This window comes from Rattus rattus, chromosome 12 (assembly GCF_011064425.1).
Source record: "Rattus rattus isolate New Zealand chromosome 12, Rrattus_CSIRO_v1, whole genome shotgun sequence".
In the NCBI taxonomy this organism is placed as follows: domain Eukaryota; kingdom Metazoa; phylum Chordata; class Mammalia; order Rodentia; family Muridae; genus Rattus; species Rattus rattus.
In genome coordinates this window covers 65,502,649-65,515,111 of record NC_046165.1, presented here as the reverse complement: position 1 = coordinate 65,515,111, position 12,463 = coordinate 65,502,649, and the positions used below count along the sequence as shown (strand labels likewise).

General features: G+C 39.4%; 1 protein-coding gene across 1 annotated transcript in view; it reads right to left on the bottom strand.

Annotated features, from left to right (window-relative positions):
• LOC116913192 (protocadherin-15-like) overlaps window positions 1-12,463 on the bottom strand; it is a 299,819-nt gene that overhangs the window by 176,821 nt on the left and 110,535 nt on the right. The window contains 1 exon segment of the mRNA XM_032917385.1: window positions 11,243-11,351. Coding sequence (XP_032773276.1) covers window positions 11,243-11,351 — 109 coding nt within the window.

Sequence of the window (12,463 nt, the reverse complement as noted above, 5' to 3'; positions counted from 1 at the left end):
TACAAAGGAATACAAAGTGTATTGAAATGCAAAGATAATATTAAAAATTGATGTCCTCTTACTCTCTTACTCTCTTACTCTCTCTGCCCCTTCTCTCCCCTTTCCCCTCCACCCTTTCTCCCTCTACATGCTCTTGGCCTCTCTCTCTCTCTCCCTCTCCCTCTCTCTCTCTCTCTCTCTCTCTCTCCCTCTCCCCCCCCTCTCTCTCTCTCTTCACTCCTTCCCCCTCTCTCTGTCTTTCTCTATCTCTACTCCTTCTTATCTCTCCTCCCCATGCCTAAATAAACTCTATTCTATAAAAGGATGATATAAGGGAGAGACAGTGAAGCATTAAATGAGAAAGAGGTATAGAGATCAGACTTGATTGGTGATTAATGTTTTATTTTGGGGGCCCATAAATATGTTCTATGTAACTATAAAACAGATTGGATTTAAAGATACTTCATAAATGTCAATCTACATGTGAACTCATGTGGTAACGTAAACACAGACATCTCAGCAAGTTCAAAAGGAGACAGTAGAATATCTTATCCCAGTGAATATGGCCGTGACAGAAAAATTATAGGTTCAATTAAGATGTATACAATACTCACACCATGGATGGCAAGGTTGATGCTTTTACTCTAAGAGAACTGTGAGGGTATTTTAGAACAGGTTAAATAATTGATTATGTGACACTTGAATTCTAGCACTTGTTATAAGTGTCGGAAACTGGTAGAAATAGCAAAAGGACACGAACGTAGGATTAGATGCAAAATAAGACTATTTCTATATTAAATCTTGAGTTAGAAGTAGAGGTGTAATCTCATGTTTCAGTTTAGCATTAAGAAGCAAGACGCACACTCAATGGCTTTGCACTCCGGAAATGGCAGCACGCCTGGAAGCAGTGGCCACCCTTGGTAATCAGGTTGTCATTGTGTGAGAAACCCCCTTTATCAAACGTAATTAGCTTTCTCAAGGATGTTTTTCTCTCTGGGTCGATGGCATAGATTCAAAAGAACTATGAACTCTTTCCCTACAGGTGGCAAGAAGGAGATACAAGAGTCCCAAGCTGCCACCCACTTTTCAAGAGCCAGAAAGAAAGGTTTCCCTCCTGAAAGTCAGACACTGTGGATATCAAAAACAATCAACTGTCCTGACTTGGAACAGACCAAATATGTTTAACTTCCTAATTTCATCATATTAATGACAATACCACTCTACTGGTCATTATGGTTGGCACTATTTGGAGAGTAGAAAGTCAGATAACATCTCAGTATTTTTTTTAATGGTTAGCTGTACTGGGAAACCAAAGAACTAATAGCACCCATTTCTTTTTAATGAAGTTATCCAAGCTGGTAATGAAAACGAAAGCCAAACAACAACAGAGAGGACATGAGGGAACCCTATAGGGAGCCAAAGATGGGAATGTGGTCTTGGCTTTCAACACTTTCTATGAGTTTGTATTTATCCATGGGTCATGGATATTTACATATGTGTTCTGGGATGAGAACACAACACAGGTTACACGTCATCCATAAAATGGCTTCAACACAAACCACCATTTATTCACAGTAAATCTGAGGCAGCCAAGTGCAGCCATGACATGGGAAGAGCACACTGTGTACTGTGGAGAATCTCAACAGATTTCAACGGACGTTTCCAGTAAACACGAGTAAGAAAAAAAAATGGGAGGGAAACCATTGTAAATTAAAAACGGTTCAGCAGAAATGATATTTACAGCACGTGGACATTATCTGGAGCTCTGCTCTCCTGCCTGGTGTGCTTAAAAAGAAAGAGATGAAAATAAGAACTGGAAGGTATAAGTGTAGTTGCAAGAAATCTATGATAAATGATGATAAGTAGCCGACGTTTAAGCAGTTAATTGATGAACATAATGGATATAATAGATATCCGCGGCTTAAAGAGCAATGCCCTTCTCATGGACAGAAGACAGAAAAGAAGAATAGAAGGGAATACAGACATAAAAACATCTTTACTCTGTTCATCGTTTAAGTAACAGCAAGTGGAAAATTTTTTACTCTGTCATATTTTTTATGTATTTCCATTGAAACGTACTTAAAGCACAGTGTAATTCAGAGTTGGCTCTGATGGCCTCACCAGCCGTCCCTTCAGAGCAGAAATGGAGTGGTGGATGTGCTGGAAGGTTAGCCAAGAACATAAATGAATTATGAAACTCAGCTGATCTGGGAAAAGAGGTTTAGCTCGCTGAGAGGAACGTGGATTAGCTGATAACTCTGGGTTTACTGTAGGGGAAACATTGTAATCTTTTTATTTATAAATCTTCCTCTTCATCTAAGTGCCAAACGGCCCTATGGGGGAGATGTTATTACTGGATCTGTGAAGAACGGAATGCTCAGAGAGATTAAGGGGGAAAAATAACTAGAACTCTCACAGCTGGTATGTGAATGAAACAGGAGTCTACCACATCTGTTTTCTAACCCCAAACTCCTCTCCAACAGGTCGTAAAGTCCCACCTAATGAATTCACAGCTGGGTTTATTGGCCTGTGGTAGAAGGTAGACTTGTAGAAATGATTACAGCATACTAACAGAACAAACGCGTGGCTAAAGATCTAAAAACACTTGATCTAGAGTAAATGCTATGACACTTTCATAGTCTATGTTTCTTAAAAATATGAAACTTCACTAAGAACTAAAAAATGACGTTTATGCATCCATTATACAAGATTTTTATACTTATATGAAACTCTTGCATAGGGACAACTTTGATTGGCCAAATTTGAATGCAAACTTGAAAGTTCTATTCCAAATGAGTTAAACTATTAAGCACAGTATTGCGTTGAATTTCAGAATGTAATTCTTTTGTGGTCAACAGAACCCATGTGTGTGAAAAACCATATATACCTAAAAAGGTCTACACTTCTACCTTCATAGTTCTGTGAAAGGAAGGGCAAGCAGAACTAAGTGCTCTGAAATTTTTACAATGCTAGACATAATGTGTTTTCTGTAAGAGACCTACAGTTCCTTTACCAGAGACTTCACACATTTTAGAAGTATAATTCCATGTTGATGCAGGTAGCACTGTTGCTATCAAAGCAAAGTTCCTGTCCATTCTTGCATGATGGCTCCTGACGGCCCTTCTTCACTGTGTACCTATTTTCCAGCACGTATGTTTTGGGCGGCATTGTCTATACCTACCACGACAACCTTGTGGGTCACTTATTTTTTTTTCTGCATATGTGGGCCATTTCTTTTTATTGCTTTGGAATTTTCTATTATATCCCCATGCCAAGGTTTATCTAGTCTTGTGTTTATGAGGACTCCAATATCGTTTAGTCACAGACGCAGCTTCTACACCATTGTTCTGCACATCAGTGGAAGAGCGCTGTTGGTCCTTTATCTTGGATAAACAGCCAGAGTGAGAACACCTAGCAGATGCTGAGTCTAAATACTTCACGTACTCTTTAGGGCAGCACGGTTGTAAAGGTCTCAGATGTCTGTGTTGTATAATCACTACCTCACTGGTTACTCACATGGGCTATGGTCAGAGTGCCCTCCGTGAGATTCTTATCTCAGTGGCCAGATTTGCTCATCGTCTCTAGGGTCCCTTCTTCCTCAGGACCCATTTAGATGAACTCAGACAATTCATTGGCTTCTTCAACCTATTATGAATCATTCGAGATGTATCTAAGCATTTCTGTTTACTAACACCATTTTTTTCCATTTATGATCATGCTTCTTTTTTTGAGGAAAAATGTTAGTCTCCCCACGCGAATTCACCGATTGACACTCCAGTCAGCACTGCATTGTAGTTCTTCTCCATGTGTTTGCTGGCAACTAATAAGGTTAGTTTTCACATCTGGGCAATGTAGATGGGAGTGCAGTATTGTTCACTGAGTTCTTAATTAGTTTTCCTTTCAAGGTAAGTAAGCTAAAAGAACTTTCACTTATTAATGTGTACATGTTTTCTATGATAACTCATCAACTCAAACTTTAGTTAAATAATTGAGTTGCCTTACTTATGACATTGTCATCCTATATATTCCTAGTGAAATTCTTCTGTTATATGTACATTTTGCTAGCTTAGACCTTTTTCTATCACCTGTCTTTGCAAGTCAGTTAACAACATTCTTTGAGGATCAGATGAGCTTTTATTTTGGTGCCGCCAAATTTTAAATTTTTCTGTTGCTGTGTCAGCATTTTGCTGAGTTTGAGAAATAAGAGATAACCCCAAGAGGATTAAAAATTCCACCTCTATTGTTTACAGGGTGAGATGCATAGCTTCAAATCTTAGACATGGGGAAGGAAGAGCCTTCATGTCCATTTGTACACAGAGGTGTAGACAGCAGTGTACTTGGTTGTGTTAGATGATCCAGTCGCTGGGAGTTGCTGGGTGCAAAGATGAGCTGCTTGTGGGATCTCCGTCTCCAGTGCCTCCATTAACCCACTTTGAGCTTTGTGTTCCTTCTCAGTGCCTTGAGAATCTTAATGGAACTTTCTAAGAGCCTCTACCACCTCACTGTGAGCACAGAGCTAATGGTCCTCTGATTACATAAAGTGCCTGGAACGAAGGTCCTTTTATCCACTTTATTGAAATTCCTGTCTCCCACATGTCCTCAGCGTTTTTCTTGAACTGAAGAAGGAACTTTCTATTCAACAACTTTAGTTCCAAGGCAAGCACAAGTTTAATTGCCTGTGTTTTAAAAAACAGATTTCCATCTAAAAATAATAATAATTATTTTTTATTATATTGAAGATGTGTTTCTATTATACTGAAGAGGGACATTTAATATATGTTAAATGTGTGTGTGTGTGTGTGTGTGTGCGTGTGTGTGTGTGTGTGTGTGTATGTAGGTATATATGTGACTGTGTGTGTATATATAAATTCTGCCTGATTCTGATTGATACACGCAGAAATATAAGTCTTGTTCATTGCTGCCATGAAGACATGAAAATTTAACGATTTTCTCAAACCTAACATTATTGACAAGTGATTCATTTGATAAATGCCAATTGCATATTACTAATGAATACAACCCAAGCCAAAAACAACTTTAATATGTAATTTATCTTCAAATGGTTGTCTGGGAACCCCTTTCAGTGATGCATGAATGTTGAGTGCCTTGGAGAAGAGAAGGCATTGACATATCAAATCATCCAAGTGCATTTGAAAAAAAAAACAAGGTCCACTTGGACCATTGGGATTTATCACATTTGGGAAATTCTCAGTCCAAGGAACAATGCTCCAACTGCTACATAGACATCTCCAGAGCTCCTTATTTTCCCCAGTGAATCCCTGTCTTGCTTAATCTTGGAATAACCACTAATAATATCACATTCCTCTGATTATCCGTCCAAAGACTACTCCCCTAATATTGCATTCCTCTTACATTAAGTCCAAAGGTTTTTCCTTTGTAGTAAATAAAATTAGTAGATGATTTTAATATTATTTTTCATAGGACTTAAAAAAATCTGCATTTATGTCAAATTACTCTTGGGTTCCAGTTCTCATGCTACCTATGGTCTCTAATGTTTTTGCTCACCTGTCCCAAAGAACTACACTGCAGAGAAGAAAAAAGTGTGATAGAGAAGGAAAAGTGCAGCTTCTGGATGGCATGCAAATGACGTAGCATTTGAAAGGCTAACACACAGAGGATGATTCATTCTTAAGGTGTCTAGGATCATGTAAAGACAAAGGAAAAGCAAGCAGGCAGGCAGGCAGGCAGGCAGGGAGGCAGACAGACAGGTAGACAGGCAGGCAGGTAGACAGACAGGCAGGCAGGCAGGGAGGCAGACAGACAGGTAGACAGGCAGGCAGGTAGACAGACAGGCAGGCAGACAGGCAGGCAGGCAGGCAGGCAGGCAGGCAGGCAGGCAGGCAGGCAGGCAGGCAGGCAGACAGGCAGACAGGCAGACAGGTAGGCAGGCAAGCCAGCAAACAAGCAAGCAAAAAACAATGAAAATCCTAGCTTTTCCCCTTCATAATTGTAGACTCTATAAAATATAATACAGGATGTCTCTTGAGACATCTTCTCCAACTTTTTATATAACAATGCCCCCATTTCTGTGACTTCTCCTGTATAATTGTATATATACCCTGCTTTGATTAAGTAATACTTAAGGATACTTATTAGAGTTCCCGAAGGTTTAGTTATTTATTTTTTTATTAATATACCTGCTTTATTTTTTATTGGGTATTTCTTCATTTACATTTCAAATGTTATTACCTTTCCAGGTTTCCTGTCCATAACCCCCACTATCCCTTCCCCTTCTTCTATAAGGGTGTTCCCTTCCCCATCTACCCCCGCTTCCTGCCCATCCCTGACATTCCCTTACACTGGGGTTCCGACCTTGGCAGGGCCAAGGGCTTCTCCTTCCATTGGTGTCCAACAAGGCCATCTGCTATATATATAGCTGGAGCCATGGATCGGTTCATGTGTAGTCTTTGGGTAATGATTTAGTCCCTGGGAGTTAAGTTTTCTGGCTTTACTCTTTCTATCCTTAACTAGTTCATGAAACCAATGTTTTAGTTGCCACTGTATTTAAAATATTATTATATGTCATAATCCCATGACAGCCAGAAAAGTAGATTTTAAGAATATTATAATTTAGATTATAACATACCTAAATGGTATATAATATATATTAATTGTGTCACAATTACGGTTCAGGCAATAGCAAAAATCCTTTTGCTTTTCACACTACTTAGAACTAAACTTCTAGCCCATGTTGCCTGCATTAACGACAATGTTAAAACAGTGCTTGAGGAAGCTGAGAGGAAGGTGACCCTGTAGGAGGACCAGTAGTCTCAATTAACTTAGACCCCTGAGATCTCTCACACACTGGATCACCAACCAGTGGGCATACACATATATACATATATGAGGCCCCCAACATATATACAGCAGAGGGCTCCCAGGTCTGGATTCACTCAGAAAGGATGCACTTAACACTCAAGAGACTGGAGGCCCCAGGGAATTTAGATGTCTGGTGGTGGAGTGGGTGGGGTGGGGACATCTTCGTGGAGAAAGGGAGGGTGGAGGAGGAGGTATGGGATGTGGAACAGTGGGAGGGTGGACTAGGAGGGGAATAAAATCTGAAGAAGAAAACTAAATAAATAAATTATAAAACAATATCAACAACAACAGCAACAACAACAACAAAAACAGTGCTTGATAGTTACTGTTTGCAAAAACTTAGGAACACAATTATTTCCATACAAGTGAGTGGGTTATTCTCCTTAGGATGAGATTTGGAAGTCCTCTTTCTGCTGCTGTCTATGATTAATTTGCTGTCTCAATTCTGGTGCATCCTGATATTGCTACTTAGAATCCACAGAAAGAATTGTACCTAAAGGAAGTCACATGATCTTTAGGCTCACGTTTATACACATACTGAATGCTTGCAGAATGAGGAGACTTTAGTTTTCCCTTTCTCCTCATGGTAATTATTTCCCGTGGTGGTAATTATCCTAGGACACCGACCTTACTGACAGTGCTGGTAAAGTGTTTGATAACATTTACATAAATTCCACACACCAATTCAAGACTACCCTTCAGTGCATTTGTATGCAAGGATTAGTGACCCTCTAATGTCATGTGTTGCATGGAGAATTAGTGATACAGGAAGACAGAACACCTACTCTCTGGCCATGGCCTGCAATGAACAATAGCTTTAGATAATTTCTATAAACTGCCTTTGATGTGACTAAGGGAACTGCCGCTATTAATAGGGTGTTAAAAACCTGTAAGGTAAAAAGAAGTTGAAATTGACCTAGTTGACTTAATTCGTCTGGCAAATCAATTTCATCATAATTTGTTGGGAGTTTCTGTTTTGTTTTGTGTTTGAGGTTTGTCTAGGGTATGGTGAAATCCATCTGTAGCCAAAGAATATTGTTTGCATAGTTTCAACAATCTCCCATTCGATCAGCCTTACTTTCGGTTCAGAGTGGTGTGTACTGGAGAGCAAGCTCTCCAACCTACATTGAGAAGAGCATTTTATGTTTCTTCTAACTCGAGAGTAGAGTAGTTTATAGATAATGATTTGATTTGGATTTTGTAGCATCAACTAGTGTCTCTTCACATCCTGCCACATTTTTCTAGTTAGCTGAAGGTGCTCTTCATAACCATTAGTGAAACTTCAATTTCAATGACACTTCTACGTTTCTGCCTAGTTTCTTTTAGGATGGCTGTTTCTTTGTTGCTATTCTGTGTTTGTTCAGGCATCATTCCTCTGCTTTCCATTATGTCTTTGTATGTGCCTCCATTTAGCATTTTATAGACATAAACAGGAGACCGAGAGTCTTTATTCAGTGGGCTAAGGTTTGGTCTTCCTGAGGAAAACAATATTTAACTTAATTTTCTATCTACAACATCCATACTTACTGTTTCTCTCTTGTTTAATTAGATTCCCTCATATCTGTGCATTGTAAATCATATTATGTGGAAACTGAAGACGTCATATTAATGCTATATGTTGATGGACTGCCGTATATAGCTATATCTGCTTTTTTGTGTCTTCTATATTAAGAATATTAAGGTCATGTGCTGTCATGTGGACTTGAAGGACTGCATGGGTCTTTGTTCTGTTTGTTTTGTTTTACGCACAGTGCCCAACGCACTTTCTAGCTCTTCCAGAGAGCTCTCTGTGACTGAGTAGCAACTTCACTCCTCAAGTTTGTTGTCTGGAGAGCTTTCTCAAATGGAGATCAGGTCAGTTACTGTTTTGGAGGCTCTGCAAGTCAACAAGAGGGCAGAGAACTCATGAAGGATTTTTCCATATTTAGACACAGCCTACATCTTGCTGTTGCTCTAGAGTCCAAAAGACATGTGGAAGATTTTACCTCCCCTGTGGATTCTATTCTCTATCCTTCAACCCTTTTGCTTATTTACAGCCTTCCTTAACTGTTCCCCATCGTGTTAGGTAGTCACAAAGCCAAGGCACTTGTTGCAAGTGTTTGACAAATGCCAATGGGGAGAGACCATTTTTCCCTTGGCAACATGAGAGACCCTTTTCTAATGGTGCTTCTTAGGGAGCCCCTGGAAAGGTCAGAGTGTGACAATTTTGGTAAAGGAGGCCCTGAGAGGCCTCTAGCTTCATGGTGTTTGTTGTGATGGCTGACAAGTTGCGTTGAGGAATCAGGCTGCTACAGGGCATGGTGAGCCCAAAGGTCACCGCCATTACCATGATTTAGTTGCTTTGCCTATGTATTCAATAAGGAAGGTAGAACCTTAGTTAATTTTCAGCTCTGATAAAGTTTCTTTTCCATTCATTTCCTTTCCTTTTGGTCGGTGCTTCTTTCCTCTCTAGATCTGTTTCCGGAGGAGTATATTAGTCAGCTTTGTGTCACAATGGTAAAATACATAAGACAGACTACTTATTTAAAAAATACACCCCAGTTACTGAGGGTCAAGACTGAGATCACATGGTCCATTGCTTCGGGCCCCTGCTATGAATGGCAGATGGGCAAATCAGAGTGAGTGACAGAAAGAGAAGACACGGAAGGTATCTCAGTATCCTTCCTGTGTATGTGCCTGATGACCTAAGGACTCCATTGGGCCACTTTACACAGGTTCACTGCACCCATGGTATAACCATCCCAGACACTAAGTCTTCCACAGTGACCCTTTGGAGATAGTCATTCAATCAGGAGGAGGTAAATCTTCAAAGGTCTTTACAGGACAGCATTTTCCAATTTCAACCACAGGAGACAGAATCTTTCATCTAAACTTTCAACTTAGCCTAGAGTCTAACACAAGACCTTAGTCAGAAGTAAAACTTTGTAATTATAGAAATGATGAATAGAAAGTCAAATCAAATAAAAAGATCTAAATACATACCTATCTATAGAAAAATTCAGTTCAGCAGAAAATCTTATTTTGTATTTACTGGCAGAACTCTAGATCTAAATGTTTCCCCAGGAACCCCTAATTCAAAGTGAGACTAAAATTCATATTCCTATTGTTGCACCCAGGGAGACCACCTGTTAATCAATCTGTTTAAGCTTTGCATCCATAAAAACATTAACTCATTTAACGATCAATGAAGCTCTAATTTTTAATGAAGGGCTTATCTTTAGTTTTCGATTCTGCTTATGTTCTGATCTTCCCGGGCATCATCTCTGTCAATTCATCAATATCCTTCTATTGCCTTTACTAAAAGTCGTGATAAGCACACCATAGGCAATAACAGTTCAAGGTGCCAGAGGCTGGCTCAGGTGATGACTTTGGGTGTAATAGCAATAAATCTACTGGTTTCCACCCGTAGACACCAGTTCTCGTTGGGGTAGCTGGGTAACTCTTTCAAAAATGTTTACTTCTTCTCCCTCAGTATATTTCAATTCTGCCCTTTTGATACCTTTCTCCCCCCTTATCCCCCCTTTACTCTCGAGCATTTACCTCCTACATCTCTATTTACCATACAGGTGGACATATTTCATAATTATTATTTAATTAATGGAGCAAATAAACAATACTCCTTGATATTTATAACAAGAAAACCATAGGCTTTAAAAGACTGTTTTTAATTCATAAGGATTAAAAATTAATAATTTAATGGCTAGACCTCTGTATTTGTATTTTATACATGGCTTTAAAGATTTAAAACCTTGGCGTAGAACTATGGGGCCAAATTTTAGAAATATCACTTCTTAGTATGACAACGTAAAACTGTCTAGAATCTGCCTAATATGGTGGTTTGTGCACGTGAGCACACAGGCTGGAGGCACTGCCAGAGATTAGGATTGGAAGATAATGCTGGACTCTATTGAGGACACTCTGAAGTCAGCATTTCCTACTTGAGAGATGCTGGTATCTCCCAGCACCCATCTTTCCAGAGCCTATCAGTCATGCAAATCAGCAACTTTATCAAAGTAATTTAAGAGTGGTTTTGTGAAATGTCTTCATTTTGCATCTTGTGCAGTTGTAAACATGTATAAAAACAGACTAACATAAACATATTTTCAGAGGAGAATGGACCATTGGTTTCTGTATCATGTTCCTCTGGGTTGGTAGTCCTTTCCTTCTTCCTCAAGCTCAACAAAACCCATATTTCCTTTGATTGAAGACCATTGAAGAATGTATTTAAGTTGACCTGTATCTTGTTTGTTCGCCTGCTCTATAATATCTTACTTAAAAAGGAAGAAGGGAAACTTGGATTTATATGTAGTTTTGTATATGTTAATTCTGATAAGAAAAGAATATTGTTATTAAAGAGTTTGATGTGATTTGAGAGGATTCCTTCATAGGTTTCTAACAGGATAAAATTCTGAAGAATACAAACCAACAAGGATGGAGTAGAGGATGCCAGGTCGATCAGATGGTGGTTGGATGTTTCGGTCCTGGTCAATGGCTTGGATAGGTGGGGTCACCAAAATAGGGTTCAGTTCTTCCTGGAAGAAAATTCAGAGTGTTTAGCTGGGCTTCACACTCATACTTCTGGGGAAGGGGATACCAGGATGCTTGCTTGAATTCGGAAAGCTAGATCTCCACTACTCGGGCACTGAAATGCAATTGCCTAGACGTATAATTTGACACCTCCTCTCGCTAATTCTAAATCTGAAGAGGAAATGAGCCTCTCTCACACTCAAAATGAAAACCTGTAGTAGCTATGTGCACAAAACCTTATCTAAGGGATTCTCCCAGGAGGAAGTTGGGGAAGGAAATTACAGTGTTAAGCTGCTTAGCGGACTTAAGCAAAATGTAAAGGCATTAAAGAGCTCCTCATGTGAGTTCTCTGTTTTAGAACAGATTTGAGTCTCTGTACTCTTTCCTTCTTAAATATTTTTTTGTCCAAATAATTATAGCAAGATAAGGGGGAAACACTCGAAACATATTTTAATTTAATAGAAACCAAAGCCGTGCCTTTCATTTTCAGGTAACTAAAATGAAATACACGTTACAGTTGTATTTATTACGTTACTAATGGTTATGAAAAGATTCTGTTTAGGATTTCGGCACATGTCTTTAAATCACTGTTTCTCCATTTGATGTCTAGGTGTAAACACTGAGCAATTACGATTGCTGTACTGGTGCAGGGAAGGGACATAGGTAGGTTAACCAGAGGTAGGAGCAATGGCTTCTCTTGCAGAGGTTCCCAGCACCAACATGGCGGCTCATAAATCTCTGTATTGCCAGTTGTCGGGCTTCTGGTGCCCTCTACTGAGCTCCATGGGTACTACACACACACACACACACACACACACACACACACACACACACACACGCACACACACGCACACACGGTGTGGTTATACACATGCAGATAAACACTGAATACACACAAGCATTAAGACAAATCAATATTTTTAAAAGGATGTAAACATTTCTTTTTTGAAAGAGATCTAGCAATAAGTATTTCTTCTGGCAATCCGAGGGCTGTGTGGCAGCCTCTCACCTGTGTCACTCCAGCAAAAGAGACAATTGGACATGGCTCAGTTAAATAAGAAAACAATGTGCTGTAGAGAACAATAAAAACCTTACTCTACAGCACTGGGAAACACTA